The sequence below is a fragment of the Podarcis gaigeae genome (assembly GCF_964106915.1).
Source record: "Podarcis gaigeae genome assembly, chromosome: 5".
Lineage (NCBI taxonomy): Eukaryota > Metazoa > Chordata > Lepidosauria > Squamata > Lacertidae > Podarcis > Podarcis gaigeae.
Genome location: NC_139681.1, coordinates 97,815,112 through 97,832,763, shown reverse-complemented (window position 1 = coordinate 97,832,763; position 17,652 = coordinate 97,815,112). Strand labels below are relative to the sequence as shown.

At 52.1% G+C, this 17,652-nt stretch overlaps 1 protein-coding gene across 10 annotated transcripts in view; it reads left to right on the top strand.

Annotated features, from left to right (window-relative positions):
- Positions 1-15,769, top strand: part of TNK2 (tyrosine kinase non receptor 2) — a 115,546-nt gene extending 99,777 nt beyond the window's left edge. For 6 of the 10 annotated variants that reach the window (XM_083739259.1, XM_083739258.1, XM_083739260.1 and 3 more), the window contains 6 exons: positions 2,993-3,084; positions 4,926-4,970; positions 7,040-8,412; positions 11,893-11,988; positions 13,631-13,758; positions 15,383-15,769. In XM_083739259.1, coding sequence (XP_083595385.1) covers positions 2,993-3,084; positions 4,926-4,970; positions 7,040-8,412; positions 11,893-11,988; positions 13,631-13,758; positions 15,383-15,389 — 1,741 coding nt within the window. In that variant the 3' untranslated portion in view covers positions 15,390-15,769. Of the gene's footprint in view, positions 1-2,992; positions 3,085-4,925; positions 4,971-7,039; positions 8,413-11,892; positions 12,409-12,450; positions 12,632-13,155; positions 13,759-15,382 lie in introns of those variants that run through there. The other 4 variants (XM_083739263.1, XM_083739262.1, XM_083739256.1 and 1 more) reach the window with 2 other exon arrangements.
- Positions 15,770-17,652: the final 1,883 nt, after the last annotated feature.

The following is a 17,652-nucleotide window of genomic DNA, read 5'->3' as shown; positions in this document are numbered from 1 at the left end:
CCTTCCTGCAGCTCAGAGGCAAAGGATGGTAGGTCAGATCAGGAAGCGCACCTGCAAAACCCTGCCGTGCCCCATGTTTACGGGTTGCACCCTCTCTTTCCAAGGAACCGTCTCTGAGCTTCGCGTCTGTGTTTCGTCATCTCTTGTGTGGGCGGCAGATGCAGCAGCGCGTTCAGGTTGTGCCAAGCCCGAGATGTTCCCATTGCAGCTGGCAAGGTGTACCAACACTGCCCTTGCCCTCTGCTGTGCCAGCCACACCTTGCCTGGCCTTCCCTGCTCCCCACGGCGCTGGTTGGATCGAAACTGGGGTGCCTGGCAACACCCAAAGCTTGGGCTGGGCTTAACAGGACGACCTGTGGGGCAGGGCGGAGCAGGGTTTGTGTCCAGGAACAAACTTGGGTTTAAGTGCAGCAGATTCAAACTGCCACCCCCAGGTAGCTGTTCTTTTATTGGCCTGGCAGAAAACTTTGCTTTTCGCCTCCTGGGCCAATTGTTTGAATTTCCCTCTAGGAAGGCTTCAGCTACGGACATCACACGGAGATCTGTAAGCCTTCTATCCTGGGCTGGCTCAATGTAGGGGAGCGGTAGGAGGCACCAGCCAGGGAACCCCCAAGGGAAGAAGGCTCGGAGCCCGGGGATTGGCGGCAGGATGACGACGAGTGGTCAGAGGGTAAAGAAGGAGCAGGCTGGGAGGTGTCAGGAGCAGGAGAGTCAACCGGGTTTAGTGAGCAGGAAGAGGCGGTGGCAGAGGGCAGTGCAGACTCAGAGGCAGGAGAAGAGGGAGACAGAGTGGAGACAGGCTGCTGAAGAATCCAGGGAGTCTCCCCCTCCTGCTGCGACAAGCTCCCCTCCCTGCTGGTCTCCCTGGAGAAATGAAACAGGCAGAGCAGTGGGTGTTTCTGGAGAGGAGTCCTAATGGGCACTGGGAAGGTGGTCACCTTCAATCCTTGCAATTGCTTCATCAGGATCTCCTGGAAAGAGTTGCTGAGACCTGAGCTGTGGTTTGTTTCCTGGAATAAAGATTTAGCTGACTTATTGTTTTGGCTGCTGACCTGCACCTGACGCCAGCCCTGGTGGCTTTGGGGGCACAGACCACCTTGCAGTTGTGTATTCCCTGCAGCTGATAATGCCTTAAGGGTTCAAAAGGGTTCAGCCACTTACTATTGAGGGGAAGTGCGTGGAACAGGTCTCGATGTTTCGATTTCTGGGAATGGAGCTGTAAAGGTAAAGGTAAAGGTACCCCTGCCCGTACGGGCCAGTCTTGCCAGACTCTGGGGTTGTGCGCCCATCTCACTCAAGAGGCCAGGGGCCAGCGCTGTCCGGAGACACTTCCGGGTCACGTGGCCAGCGTGACATCGCTGCTCTGGCGAGCCAGAGCCGCACACGGAAACGCCGTTTACCTTCCCGCTGGTAAGCGGTCCCTATTTATCTACTTGCACCCGGAGGTGCTTTCGAACTGCTAGGTTGGCAGGCGCTGGGACCGAGCAGCGGGAGCGCACCCCGCCGCAGGGATTCAAACCGCCGACCTTTCAATCGGCAAGTCCTAGGCGCTGAGGCTTTAACCCACAGCGCCACCTGCGTCCCACGGGAATGGAGCTGAGAGATGACCAAACCTGGGGAGAAAACAGCAAAGGCCTGATGACGAGAGCACAGCAGAGGGTTATATTTTCTGAGAATCCTCCGGAAAAACAAACTCTCAAAGGACCTGTTGATGGCATTTTACCATTGTACTGTGGAGAGTGTATTAACTTATGGTCTGTGTGTGTGGTTTGGGAGCTGCACAGTCAGGGAAAAAACAATGCTGTCCAGGGTTGTAAAGACTGTGGAGAGAATAATTGGGTGCACTCTTCCCACCTTGGATCAAATCTACGCTTCCAGGTGCCATAAGAAAGCTGCAGAGATAGCGCAGGATAGTGCGCACCCCGGAAATGATCTCTTTCAGCTTCTGCCTTCTGGAAGAAGGTCCAGGGTTATAAAGGTACAGGACTAGCCGCCTGAGAAACAGTTTCTATCCAAATGCGGTTTTGGTTTTAAATGCAGTGTAAGGTAGTCTCTGTGGGAGTATATTGTATTTAATTATGGGGTATCAGAGTTTTTAGGGGGCTAACCAGGCTGGGATAGCTGGGATAGCAGGCTGGTTGGTTTTTGAATGTCTGATTTAGATTTTTTCAATTTCGTTGTTCTGTATGGGACAGTGACAAAAAAGATTATCGTATTGTAAGGGAAAGTCGTGGCAGTGAGACTACATTTTTTATCAGCCCTGCAGCTCCCAAAGTGGGGCAGTACTGCCCCCTGGGGTGGGGGGGTGGGATTACCTAGGAGGTTTAAATGACCATCAGACTGTAAGAAACTGGTATCCCTGGCTCAGGTTTGTCAGTTTTGCTGATTTAATTCAACTAAATGGCTTTAGCTGGGTTTTGAATGAATGTGCAGCTAATTGTTACTGTTTGGAATTTTGATGTGTTGGTATCTTCCTTAGTGGGTCCTGTAAACTGCTATTCCGAATAATGTGTTCCATAGGGTAGGGGCCCCTGGAGATGTGTTTATGGAACGAACAGGTCAGTGGCTCTAAAAAGGCCAGGTGAAGGTAAAGGGACCCCTGACCATTAGGTCCAGTCGTGACCGACTCTGGGGTTGCGGCGCTCATCTCGCTTTATTGGCCGAGGGAGCTGGCATACAGCTTCCGGGTCATGTGGCCAGCATGACTAAGCCGCTGATGGCGAACCAGAGCAGTGCACGGAAACGGCGTTTACCTTCCCGCCGGAGCGGTACCTATTTATCTACTTGCACTTTGACATGCTTTCGAACTGCTAGGTTGGCAGGAGCAGGGACAGAGCAATGGGAGCTCACCCGTCGTGGGGATTCGAACCGCCAACCTTCCGATTGGCAAGCTCTAGGCTCTGTGGTTTAGACCACAGCGCCACCCACGTCCCTTAAAAAGTTCAGGAGCCGCTGGTTTATATGTTTTTCTCCTTTCTGCCCTTCTCTGCAGGCTCTACCTGGGCAACCCTATGGACCCTCCCGATGTCCTAGGAGTCGACTTGAACGCAGCCAGGCCCACGCAGCTCCCTGGAAGAGCGAAAAGTAAGGAGGTCCCTGTGCCCCTCAAACCCAGTCCCTCACCTATCCCCCCACCACTCCTCTTGCCAGTGCTAGGTCCTGCCCCGCTCAGCCTGAGCCTGGCATAGCTGCAGATATGGATTTGGATGAATGTACTGTAACTCAGAAGAACTACAAGACCCAGCATGCTTGCCTGTGTCATCGCTCCCCGCACTGCATGCTGGGTGTTGTAGTCTGCGTGTGTGATGTTGCAGAAGCCTGGCTTGCTCGAATCATTTCTCCTTTGACACATGGTGATCCTGGAAGGTTTAGGGAGGTCTCGTGTTACCAGGAGATCGAAAACGGTGGTGGTGTCCTCTAAGCTTTTACTGGCTTTGCAATGGTTTCTTGGCCTTCCAACGTTTCTCCTCTTTTTGTTTTTTCTGGCTCCTCTGCTTCATAGATGCCAATTTCAGAAGGGGGTTGTTGTGGAAGTCTCTAGCAGTATTGGGGGGCGGGGTTGCAAAATCTTTAGACACTTGACTGCAGAAAGAACGTTTGCCTCAGCCTTCACTTCCTGGGGGGTCTTCCAGATAATTTTTTGCTATGAGTCGCATCAGTCCTCCAGCTGGTCATGGCGCTGGCTGACGCGTGTGGCCAGGCCCCAGGTTCACGAAGGCCATAGCTGTCAACATTTCCCTTTTTTAAGGGAAATTCCCTTATTCCAAATAGGATTCCTCGCAAGAAAAGGGAAAGGTTGACAGCTATGGCGAAGGCAGATCTGCATCATCAAGTGTGTCATAGCGTTAGACTGTTGAACTAAGACCTGGGAGACCTGGGTTCAAATCACCACTCAGCCCCATGAAGCTCACTGGGTGTGACGTTGGGGGCCAGTCACCGCCTTCTCTCAGGCTACCTACCTCTCAGGGTTGTTGTGAGCATAAAACGCGGAGTGGGGAAGAACCCTGTGTGCCACCTTGAGCTCCTTAGAGGGGAGGATGAAATAAACAATAATTAAACGTAATAAACAAATGCAAAGATGTAAGTGGGTAGTCTTAACCCCCTACATTTAGAACCACTGACTATCTGTAGGCTACAGTGCCAAAATGTGATGCAGTTCCTCTGTTCAATGGGAAGGCATGGGAAATTTGGTTGATCTTGAAAATTTTGAAAAATCAGTTCTGTGATTCCTGCACCGCAGGGGGTTGGACTAAACGTCGCAACGCTTCAATTCTGTGACCCTTTAACCAGATACTCTTATTTTCTACCCCCAAATGGGTGTCAATTGCAGTGACTTCTCTGCCTTAATGGGACAGCTTTGCACAACCTGGGCATTTCCGCAATATAACCAAACTTTCACATCCCGTTCCTTCCCATCCAGTCCTTTGCAGCGGTGCATACCTGGGTTATTTTTTTACGTTTCCTCAGACTTCAGGGCGAATCCCATGAGGCACCTGCAGCAACCGCCTCCTCTCTCCACGCACCTGGTGGCTTTAAACCAGAGGAAGAGAACTAGTGGCTCTCCGGAGCTTGTCAGTCTGCAGCTGCCATCATCCCTGACCAATGGCCACGCTGCCTGGCGCTGATGGGAGCCCCACAACATTTAGGCAGTGTTTCTCAAATGTGGGTCTGCAGCTGCTGTCGGACTACAACTCCCATCATCCCTAGCTAGCAGGGCCGGTGGTCAGGGATGATGGGAGTTGTAGTCCGACAGCAGCTGGAGACCCACGTTTGAGAAACGCCAGAACGGCTTGCTTGCACTGCCCCTTTGCCTCTTCTCTAGCTGCTTCTTGCACCCCCCACCACCCCTCTGCCCCATGCATGATGCTCACTCTTTCTCTTCTGTGGGGTCTCTCTGTTTCTCTCTCTCTCTCTTTCTCCTGCAGGGGAGCCTCCGCCTCGGCCACCTCAGCCCTCGATCCTCCTAAAGAGTAAGTGGGGGCGCTTCTCAGGCCGCCCTGCCCCCTGCGCCTGCTCTCTGCGCGCTCTCTTAGCTCCTCTCTTCACAGGTACCTGGGTGTGCATGTGTGTGTGTGTCCCGGTGTGAGCTCTGCATTCAACCACCCCTGCCTGGCTGCACACACAGAACTACTGGGGACATGTGGGGGACTCCAGAGAGGTGCACAAGCGAGGACACAGGATTACTTCTAGCTAGGGATGAGTCGGCAGTGCGGTGTGGCGCAGCAGCAAAGAAAGCGGACGTGATTCTAGGCTGCAACCGCAGAAGTCTAGTGCCAAGGGAATAATAATAATTAAAAAAAATTAAATTATTTATATCCCACCTTCCCCAGCCAATGCCAGGGTCAGAGCGGCTAACAAGAGTAAAAAGTAAACACACCATTCTCAAATCAATTCATTCTAAAAGGGCTTGTGAATTACACAGAGCTGGGCTGAGTCCTTGCATCATGTACTAACCTTGTTACCTGGCAGAGGTAAGAACGGGGTGGGGTGGGAGAGGGGAGGAAGCTAGGGCAGGTGGGAGGCTGCATGGCTGTGTGGAGTGTGCAGGGAGGAAGCAAGGGGGTTTCATTTCAGGGGGTTGGACTAGATGGCCTTTGGGTCCCTTTCCAACCTTACGATTCCATGGCTCTAAGAAGCATGTGTGTGTTCAATGCATGGATGGTGGAGACAGCAAAGCAGAACAGCAAGTAGTTCGGTGGTTGTGGCTTTGGGGGGAGGGCGCAGGATTGTTATTTTCAGCTGTTTGCTCCAAACAGATCTTTCTTTGTAACAAGGCTGCTCTCTCCAGATCGGTGTTAGTTTGTTGGAGGGGTGTCTCTTCCGCGACATGTCTCTGATGCAACAATAGTACATTGGTGGTGGGTTTATACGGGTCTGTCCACACACATAATTCCACTGTATTGGCTGTTCTGCGACGCTTCCCCAACGTTACCGCATCATTGCCATCTACAAGAGCACTCTTCCCCTATAGCGCAAGAAAAGGGGGACAAAAATTAATGAACTGGGACATTAGTTGTTTCAAAGGTTACAGGATCTCAGCAGGAAACTATGGGACATGCACCATTTAGGAACAAAGCAGTACATCTGCCCCAAAACAAGCTGTGTTGCATATCATTGCATCCTGAGCACAAATCACCACAAGGGCACGATAAAAATGACCTCTGGAGAGGCCCTGTTTCTCTCTGCTTGTGGAATATTGTGGTTTGGACTTCAGTGGCTGATCTGCACGGGGTCAGGGGATGGGCCATCCCAAACTGCAGTAACAAGTTATGGTCAATCCCATCCAACTCTCTGATTCATGGACCAAAGGGGATTCCCCACCACTGCCCAAGAACATCCCCTTAAAACCAGCTGCTGGCATCATGGCACTTGTAGGCCCAGGTGGGCCATGGAAACCACCCCTGATGCCCACAGGGTCCTGGCTGAAATTTGGCTTGAAAGAAGTGTTCTGTTGTGGTTAACAGGTTGCCATGTGTGCTTGGTTGTGGGAGTGTGTGGTGGCTACAACAGTTTCTCAAGTCTGCGCACGGGCCCATGGCCACCCTAGCTCTGGAAAAAACCAAAGCTAAAAATCATGACCTCAAATGATCACCTATCCCTAAATCCTTTAGGGATATCAAAGCTTTGTATCATATATTCAGACGTTGGTGAAACAAAAGGGTAGAGGAAGGGTTGGGGGTTGATGAGCAGGGGCAGCAATGGGGCAGCCATCAAAGTGTTGAGAGTTGTGTAGGATATTATGGAGGTATCAAGCAAGCTTTGCCAAGCTGGTGCCCTCCAGATGTTTTGGGTGATGGGCATGGTACTCCAAAACATCTAGAGGGCATCTGCTTGGCAAAGACTCAACTAGAGGTTGCCAGGGTTATTGAGATGACCAGGGTTCCCCATAAACCAACCTTGTGAGTTCTGAGTGGCCTTCTTAGCGTCAGACGCTATGATGTCAGAAGGACGGGGACTCCTCTTCCTAGCTCAGATAGCCCATGAGCATCGGAGCGTCCTCTGCCCCCAGGACCTCACCCAGCCCCCTTTTCCCTTCCAGAGCCCTCGTACGATCCTGTGAGCGAAGAGGACAACCCGCTCTCCTTAGGCCTCAAGCACCTTTGCCTGAAGAAGCCCGGCACGGGGCGAGGTCTGCGCCCGGCCAAGCCATCGGCCCGCATCTCCGGCACCAAAGTGGGTGAGAGGCTCCTACTGCCCCGGACCAAGGGAGGCGCTCTGCCCGGCAGCGAGGTAACGCTGATTGACTTCGGGGACGAACCCGTCCCCACCACCCCGTCGCCTGTCGGGGAGCTCTGTGCCCCGTCTCTGGCGAAGCTGGCCATGGAAGCCTTCTCCCTCTTGGACAAGACACCCCCTCAGAGCCCCACGCAAGCACTGCCCCGGCCCCTCCACCCGACGCCCATCGTGGACTGGGATGCCCGGCCCCTCCCTCCGCCCCCCGCGTACGACGACGTAGCGCAAGACGAAGACGACTTCGAGGTGTGCTCCATCAACAGCGCAGAAGGGCTGGTGGGGAGCCGGGGCGGCTGCAAAAACTGGGAGAAGGGGGAGACCGGGGATGGCTTTGGGTCCAAGGAAGACCCCACGTCTTTCCCGCTGGAGGACAACCTCTTCCTGCCCCCCAAGGAGGTCAAGCAGCCTAGCCCTGCCCAGACGACCGAGCTCTTCCAAGAACTCCAGCAGGAATGCATGAAGCACCTCAACGTGCCCTTGGGAGCTTCCTCTGTGGCCTCCACGCCCAGCCCAGGGGAGGACAAGCCCCAGATCCCGCCTCGCGTCCCCATCCTGCCCCGACCGATCCGCCGGAACGAACACGGGCGCTGGTCCGGGGAGCTGTCGGCGGGCGAGGAGGACCGGCCTCCCCAGATCCCGCCACGAGAACCGTTGTCCCAGCCTGGTTCCCGAACTCCCAGCCCCATGGCTCTGCAAGGGGGGTCCCCGCAGCCGAGGACCAACCTGTGCTCCCCGTTGTCCTTGGGGGCGTTCCTGTCCACGTCACCCGGCAAGCAGCCCATGCCCACCACCCAGAGCTTTGCCCTGGACCCCAAGTACGCCACCCCTAAGGTGATCCAAGCGCAAGGGAAGGAGAGCGCCAAGGGGCCCTGCATCCTGCCTATCGTCAAGGACGGCCGGAAGGTCAGCAACACCCACTACTACCTCCTCCCTGAGCGCCCACCCTACCTGGACAAGTATGAGAAGTTCTTCAAGGAGGCCAAGAACCCCGAAGAAGCCCCGCCTCCGGCCAGGGTGGTCACCACGGCCACCGTCCGACCCATGGTCCAGCAGCAGCCTGACTACAAAGCCAACTTCTCCTCCAACAACAGCAACGTCCCCTTCAAGGCTTCCTGCGGCCTTCAGAAGATCATCTACGACAACTCCGATAGCCCCAGGCCCTCGGAGAAAATACGGCTGGTGAGTGGCTTTCTTGGGTTGGGGTAAGAGCTCTCTGTGTTGGTGGGCACGCTTCGAAACCAACCTTGCCATCCGAAAACGTGTCTTGTTGCTTTGTCTGGCTGGACCATGTGCTAAAAGTAAACCCCCAAATTCTGTGCCAACGTCCTCCAACGGACTCCTGCGGCAACAAGGGTGCAGGAAGGCCCATGGGCCAAAATGTGGCCCTCCAAGATTATCTGACCCTTGGAACCCTCCCCAGGCCCCCCACCTCCTTGCTCTTTGCCCTCCAGAAGAGCTTTTTCCTGGCTAGATTGTGTCCCTAATTGGCAGTAATGCCTAATGGTAGCTTGGGTGAAGGGACGGCTGTGGGCAGAAATCTCTGACTCTTTTCGGTTGGCTGGAATGTCGCCGGGTTTCCAGTGGTAGGAGTCGTATTGGTTGCTCTGCCCCCATTCCGCCACTGGACCCATACCCACCCCACAGCATCACTAGTTATTATGCTCCTCCTTTTCCAAAGTGCCCTTCGTCAGTTCTGACCCCACGGTGTGACTGGGGGGTCACCATTTGGTGATCTGAAAGGCCCGAGAGCCATTGCGCTGTGCTGGGTGGGCCAATGGTCTGATTCAGCTTCATGTGTACAAACCTGACTCAGATCTCCCCACTAGCCCTCATGGAGCATTCGCACGCACTCCCTACTCCCCCAACCAGTCCTCCAAACTCCGGCAGGACCCCGAAGGCCGTGAGACAGGCAATCGAATGGGGTTTTCAAAACACAAATTTAAGCAGTAGTTGCTGCCACCACTTCCTTATCCCAGAACAGCCCCCGAAAAGTAACCTAAGGAAGGGAATTACTCTTCAGTTTTTTCCGGACTGCCCCACTCTATGTCACTTTACCGTGACACAGACAGAAATCCAACAGGTGCTCTGGTAGGCGACTAAGTGGATTAGGCACTGGTTCAGCTTCCCCGACAGAAAGGCCCAAAATACAAAGGCAGGAAAAAATCCTTTTTCCAAATTTAATAAAAAGAAAGGTTATTCAGAGCATAAAAGCTGGCACATCTCTTACAAATCCCAAACAGAAAATAAAAACGTTATTTAATATCACTGACTATACTCACAACAAGAACAGAAGTACAAGCATAACAGTTCAAGGATGTTTCCAACTGGTCTTGCACCTCGGGCACCAAGGCATAACAAAGCCTTAGCATGATAGGATGCTCTGCTTGGCAAGATGATCTGTTGCAATTTGCATCTTAGTTTCTTCAGGTTTCAGCCTTCTTGAACCCAAATGGATTCAAACTTAGAAACCAATCAGTTCTTTGGATTAATTAGCAATTTGCCAATGGTTACATGGAGGAACAGGGACGCGGGTGGCGCTGTGGGTTAAACCACAGAGCCTAGGACTTGCCGATCAGAAGGTCGGTGGTTCGAATCCCCGCAACGGGGTGAGCTCCCGTTGCTCCTGCCAACCTAGCAGTTCAAAAGCACGTCAGAGTGCAAGTAGATAAATAGGTACCTCTCTGGCGGGAAGGTAAGCGGCGTTTCCATGCGCTGCTCTGGTTTGCCAGAAGCGGCTTAGTCATGCTGGCCACATGACCCAGAAGCTGTACGCCGGCTCCCTCGGCCAATAAAGCGAGATGAGCACCGCAACCCCAGAGTCGGCCACGACTGGACCTAATGGTCAGGGGTCCCTTTACCTTTACCTTTACATGGAGGAACAATAACTCAGGCTTGTTAGGAGGCAGCTGAACTCTGTTTATTCAAAAGGGCCTTGAAGATTAAAGCATTCCCAGAGACACACCAGATTATTTGAGTTGTAAATTAGCCATATAACCCTCTCACTCTGAATCTACGCCGGGACACCCAGGTGTCAAAACCACAAATCAGCTAGAAACTTTCTTCCTGCTAAGGGAAAAAGATAACCCCGCTTACACTTTTAAAGTCAAAAGTCTGTAATTAAGACCAAATACACATTCCCAGCATTCTACAGTCTTTGGTTCTCCCAGAATGCACCTCTTCTACTTGAACCAAAGTTTTTAAACTACTGAGATTTCCCAATATCACTACACCTCATTTTTTGTGTTTAGGTCAAGAGTGGGAGAGGGCTGCCGCTCAGGGTCAGAGCTCAGAGCTGCTGTCAGTACTTGGTGACCGTAATCAGCTAGATCAGTGGTTTTCATCCAGTGTGCCGTGGCACCCTGGGGTGCCTTGAATGATGGTCAGGGGTGCCGTTGGCAACACTGGCCTCTGTCCCTCTTTCCTTCCCTCCTTCCTCTGATTCCCTCTTGTGTCTCTGCCTCCCAAAAGCTTGTACAGCTGTTTGCTGCAGCAGCCCTGGCTACAAGCACCCCAGGTGAATGGTGCCTCTGGCGCTGGCCAGGGGGTGCTGGTTGCCAGGAGCTGAGGCGGCCTAGGAGTAAGCAAGTATGCGGGTGAGGAAACCCAGCCAGCCAGTGTCACGGTCCGGCCTACGGGCAATCGAAGTCCCAGCTGAGGACGTCGGGACCGGGGGCAAGATGGCGGGGTGGAATCAGGAACGAGGGGGTCCAGAAGCCAGGGGTCTGAGGATCAGGAAGCAAAAAGCCAGACGCAGCAAGAAGCCTTCCCAGCTCTAGCCACCAGGTGCAGTGAGTTACCAGTCGGCCTTACCTGTGCGGCCGTGCCTTGCCTCTCCAGAACAAACTTAGGAAGGCCCCTATCCTGCGAAGACCTACTGGTCAGAGGGCCCGGCTCCTGCACACACTCCTGACAGCCAGTCTGCCAGCCCTTGCTGTTGGGAATGGACAGACAAGTCCCAGACCCCTATGGGGCAGTGTGAGGAATCACCTCTCTTTGGGGAGGGCAGCTCAGAGACCAGGGGCGGTGGCAGCGGATACCTAGATGACTCGAGAGGAGAGGAGGCTGAGGGAACACTCCATGAGGGAGGGTGTTCGAAAAAGTTTGAGAGGCTGCCAGCTCCGCAGGCAAGAGGCCTCCTGAGCCCCACATGGGAGCTGCAGAAAGAAGGTACAGTGGTACCTCGGGTTACAGACGCTTCAGGTTACAGACACTTCAGGTTACAGACTCCGCTAACCCAGGAATATTACCTCGGGTTAAGAACTTTGCTTCAGGATGAGAACAGAAATCGTGCTCTGGCGGCGCAGCAGGAGGCCCCACTAGCTAAAGTGGTGCTTCAGGTTAAGAACAGTTTCAGGTTAAGAACGGACCTCCGGAACAAATTAAGTTCTTAACCCGAGGTACCACTATAGTTGGTCAAGGGAGCCGTGGACTCCAAAAGGTTGAAAACCTCTGAGCTAGATGGACCAAAACTAGTTCAGGCTGAGTTTCTGTTTCTAAAAGTGGGTGGGAGTTTTAAACTGAGTTCTTATTACGGTTTTGTTTCTCTGTGCTGCATATACGTAATTGCGTCCGAATTCTGCGCAGAGAAGTAAATAATAATAATAATAATAATAATAATAATAAACCATTCTCTTGCTACATTTGTGCTTTTCGCTGCAGGTCCAAGAGACGGTTCATGGCGTGACCACGGAGGAGTGCCACACGGCACTGCAAAACCACAGCTGGAATGTGCAGAAGGCCATTCAGTACCTGAAGGTAAACGGCAGCCAGGGAGGTGTGCTTTGGGTGGGCTTTGGGTGTGGCTCAGCCGTAGGGCATGCTCTCTGCATTCAATAGGCCACAAGCTGGGAGAGAGGGTCCTTGCCTGAAATCCTGGAGAACCGCGGCTGGTTGGGGGAGACGGAGGGAGGAATAGTCTGGGTACTGTTGGAAACAAAAAATTGCCCTTTCCCCTTATGGGGTATCCAAGAGCCCATACAGAGTCCTTACGTAGGTTCCCTATTGGTAGGAGAAGATAACAGAGGCCAACCAGAGAATATTGAGAAGCAAAGCAGCTAGTAAGACTGGTCTTTATTGATCTGTTGCAACAGGGTGCTCCCCTCACACGCAGGAGAGAGGAGGAACCCAGAAAAATGGCGTGCAAGGCCTTATAAAGACTTTTGAAATTGCCACCCTGTAGTTCATACCACCCCCAGAAGCATCATACATACATCACAGAAGGGGTGTAACCTAAGACCACCCCTCAAATACATCATACCTACATCACAGAAAAGGCAGTCTTAAAACAGAAATTTGAGTGTTGTTATTCTCCTGTCGTCATTTATCTCCTGTCTGGCAGGTTACTTGATTGGATTGCCTGGGGAGCCTGGCCAGTCTTTTGTAAAGATAAATACTTACCGTATTTTTCGCACTACAGGACGCACTTTTTCCCCTCCAAAAATGAAGGGGAAATGTGTGTGCGTCCTATGGTGCGAATGCAGGCTTCAGGAGAGCCCAACCGCCAGCCCCACAAGCTCGGGGGACAGCGGGGAGGCAGAACGCCGCCATCCCGCTGTCCCCTGACTTGGTTAGAAGGCTGGCGGGGGGAGAAGCCTGCTCCTCCCTGTCGCCAGCCCCGCAAACTCGGGGGACAGCGGGAGAGGCGCAGCGCGCCATCCCGCTGTCGCCCGACATGGTTTAGAGGCTGGCGGAGGGCTTCCTCCTCCCCCAGCCCCGCAAGCTCCCAGAGCGATGCCAAAGCTGCGCGCAGCTTCAGCATGGCTCTGGGTCCCGTTCTGGGGGAGGGGGAAGCTCGGGCTTCCCCCGCCCCAGCCCTGCGCCTGGGGGGGGGGAAAAATAATTCCCCCCCCTTTATTCCCCCCCCCCCAAAATCTAGGTGCGTCCTATGGACCGGTGCGTCCTATAGTGCGAAAAATACGGTAGTTCCTGGGCCAGGTCACAGGCTCACACCCTATTCATATCTTAAATGTGCCCTTAAGACAGGATTTGTGAGGAAAGAGACAATTGACCCACTTTGACCTTGCAGAGAAAACATTTGCTCAGTTTAGGAATCAAAATGGTTCCAGGTTGGTCTATGTGCTGATCTATGTATGTGCTTGGTTGGCACGCTTATGAACATTACCATATATCTAAGACCATAAAATTCCTATCACAGTACAAGGCCGCTTCCTGTGTTCCTTGACATCCCAATATTGCTTGGCAAAATGGGAAGGAGCTCTTCCCTCCAAATGCTGCCAGGACAATGTCTCCTTGTTGCACTGGGCTCACTTGAGCCCCCTCCACTGGCCGGGCTGGGCACAGCCCCAGGACGGGAGCCCAGCGCCCATGAGTCTGTTGCTCAGAGCTTTACCTGCCTGCCTCCCCCCAGCTCAGCCTTGTGCCCTGTCCTTCCCCACAGGTGGAGCAGCTCTTCTGCCTGGGCCTCAAGACACGGCTGGAGTGCCACAAAGTCCTGGAGATGTTCGACTGGAACCTGGAGCAGGCCAGCTCTCACTTGCTGGATCCCTACAGCGCCTTCCGGCTCAAGTAAGAGAAGAGGGCAACGCTTTGTGCCACGGCTGTGGCCTGATTTCTTGGTGGCTGCCTGCTCCGTGGGGCAGAGAAGCCAGGGGGGCCTCAGTAGATCACCTAGAGCAGAGAGGTGGTGGGGCAGGGGACCTTTTTTCATCCTGGGGCCATGGGCCAGCACAAAAGTGGGTGGGGAAGCAGACCTAAACGTTGACCTTAGCAGCCCAAATGCAACCGTACATTCCCATCCATTCGTTTTATTATATTTCTACGCGGCTTTTCACTCACATGAGTAAAAAAGCGGCTACCAAACAAAAAATACCCGCAACACAACAGAACATCCCCATGACAACATAAACCGTATGGAGTAACTAACAGATCACCAGCAAAACTATGACAAACCATCAGTGAAACAAACCACCTTCTGTAAAACGCTATTAACGAAACAACTAAAAAATTGAGCTAAACAGCACAACAAAAGTCAGGTTAAGGAATTGCAAAGCATTGCAGCACTCATAATGCCACAAAATAGGATTAATGACATTAACAAATTAATTACCAAAAACAAGCTAAGCACTGTTGAAGTCACACGCATACACTCTCTCGAACCCCATGACGACTACTTATTATTATTATTATTATTATTATTATTATTATTTCAATTTATATTATATACCACCCTTTATCAAAAGATATCAGGGCAGTGTACAACATTAGAAACCCATTAAGGGGTTGGACTAGATGATGCTTGGGGGTCCCCCCCAACCCTACAATTCTATGATTCTCTGATCACAAAACACCAATGACAAAAACGTAATAAAGGCGTAGTAAAAAGCATACTGGCAGACAGCCTAATCTTCCACTCCGTTCAGCAAAAGACAGAGGCACATAATACCCGGACCAGAAACTCCATCCTGAAGCCAAGGCAGGTGAAAAAGGCTGTTGCTTATGGTGGGAAAAGTCCTTGGCTGGTGCTCAGATGCAGTATCACACGGAGAGAGAGGATTCAATATGGACAGCTACCGTATTTTTTGCTCCATAAGACACACCAGACCATAAGACACACCTAGTTTTGGAAGAGGAAAACAAGGGGGGGTGGATTCTGAATCCCAGAAGCCAGGACAGCCAGCGGGAATGCTGCGCAGCGATCCCGCTAGCTGTCCCGGCTTATGGGATAGCCGCACGCAGCCTCTTCCGGGCAAGGGGAGCCTTCATCCCCTGCCCAGGAGAGGCTGCGTGCGGCTAAGGCTCCCCCAAGAGCCGTGCTTCCCTTTAAAGAGCGCACAGAGTGTGTGTGCGCGGCTCTTGGGGGCTTTTCCCCAAGGAGGTAGGAGGGCAGCCCTTCTCCCTCCTTGGGGAAAAGCCCCGAAGAACCACACACATGCTCCATGCGGCTCTTTAAAGGGAGCGCTGAGCAGAGCCTCCCGCCTGCATTAGCTCCATAAGACGCACACACATTTCCCCTTACTTTTTTGGAGGGGAAAAGTGTGTCTTATAGAGCGAAAAATACGGTCTCTCTCTCTCTCTCTCTCTCTTTTGTTTTTGGGAAGGGTTGGGGGACTCTCTGCTTCCTCAGAGGCCCACTCCACATTTACTGAATTCTTGCTGTCGTTGTCCACTTACTGAATCTTTCCCCTTGCAGGCGGTGAGCTGCAGAAGTACCCCAAAACAGGAGTGGTTGACCCGACGTGGGTTCCCGTGGTTGGTGCTGCTCTGAGGAGCCCTTTCTGAGGAGGTGTACGGACCGAGCCTAAGTTGCCCCGAGGCAGAGGACAGCAGAGCAGAGGCACACAAGACTGTAGCTTGGTCCCGCTGGGCCAAACCCACACGCGTCCCGTCCCCCCGCACCAGAGACCGGGCCGCTGAACCTTCCCTCTCCGCCGACCCCAGGCGGCTTCGTGTTTGCTTGTCGTCGTCGTCCCCGTACCCCCGCTTCCGACCATTATTCCCATTGCTTCGTGTCGGATTTATTTTGTAAAGAGAAGTGTTACATTAATATATAAATATACTATTCTATTTTGGAGAGAAAGGAGTGGCAGTCAAATGGCAATTCATGTTCCCCGGGCGAATGGGGCGGGCAGGGGGGTGGAGAGTGTTTGGGTCAGGACTTTGTGGAAACTGGTCACATTGGAATCCAGTAGAAGAAGGTGCAAGCCTAAGAATTCTGAAGATTTCTCTTCCTGGAAATGGAAGAGTCCCTTTTTTCACGCAGCTGCCAGCCCTCAATAGCTAGTATAATGGACCCCTGACCATTAGGTCCAGTTGTGACCGACTCTGGGCTTGCGCACTCATCTCGCTCTATAGGCCGAGGGAGCCAGCGTTTGTTGGCAGACAGCTTCTGGGTCATGTGGCCACCATGACTAAGCCGCTTCTGGCAAACCAGAGCAGCGCACGGAAACACCGTTTACCTTCCCACCGGAGTGGTACCTATTTATCTACTTGCACTTTGATGGGCTTTTGAACTGCTAGGTTGGCAGAAGCTGGGACCGAGCAACGGGAGCTCACCCTGTTGCGTGGATCTGAATAGCCGACCTTCTGATTGGCAAGTCCTAGGCTTTGTGGTTTAACCCACAGTGCCACCTGCGTCCAATAGCTAGTATAGTTATACTTTATTATGCATAGCAAACCACACATTATCAAACAGACACCGTATACATATTGTGCAAAATACGAGCTCAACATAACAAGGTTTGTCCCAGTCAGATCTTTAACTCCAGAGAAAATCAGTTTGCATAAATAATACAATACAGCACTACCGAATTCCCAATCAATTAAGAACCACTAATTCTCTTTATAATGACCCAGTCTTTCTACATGGACAGCACTCAAAACCTCTGCCACTATTAAAGTAATTTGATCATTCCTGTCCGAAAGCAGGTCCTGAACAGTTGGTAGCATAGAAATCAGCCTATTGAGTTGTAAGGCCTCTAATAATTGTCTTCTGGATAAATGTCAAAATCCCAAGAAAATAAAATATGCTCCAAAGTATCAGGTTCCTGTTTGCTACATTTGCAGAGACTCTCTGATTCTGGGAAAGCTAAATATCTTCCTCTCCCTATCATCGAGGGAAACATATAAATCTGGCTAATATAAACAGCCTGCACAATTCATGATTCTTCAGATTTGTCATATACTCCTTTTGAAAATCTCTACACAAAGGGAGATTTAAATAGAGAGGACAGGAAGCGCTGTGCTTTGCAACCTCGAGAGTAGAGAGAACACTTTTTTCTGTAAGATTCTTCCTGATAATTTCCCAAGTATCTTTGAGGTCAGAATTTCCAAAGTCAGTTAGATTAAGCCCTACCAAGTTCAATTTTCTCCTACAAATCAATGATAAATTGTAAATTACATTATCACTTAAGAGGTCATAAAGGAGAGAATTAGGAGATAGAAGCCCTCAATAGCGTGAAAGAAGGCTCTTCTGTTCTCCAGAGAACTACAGCTCCCAGAGTGCTCTGGGTGTCTGCTTGCACTTTGCATTGTGGGTACCGCTACTCAAATGCCATGCTCTTCAGCTGTCCCTCTCCCAACCTGGCACACTGCAGAACCTTCAACCCCACCCAGCAGGGCCAATTATCACGGGTGGCAGGAGTTGCAGTCCAAACGATACGGAGGGCACCAGGTTGGCCAAGCCTGCTCTGTTTGTATGTGCTGGAGCGTTTGCATGTCAGCAGCAGCTGCAAAGTCAAGAGGTGAACATGACACTGATGTGCAAATATCCCACACATCTGGATCGTTGGAGGCACTCCACAGTGCTCACAGTCAAGACAAGGTGACCCACTGCATGAGAAACTAGCCTTATGAGGCTTTGCCCTCGGGTGGGAAAAATATTGCGCCTGGGAAAGGGAAGTGGGAGTCAATAGACACTCAAGGAATAGTTTCGGAGAAAAGGCTTTTATTTCTACCATCCAT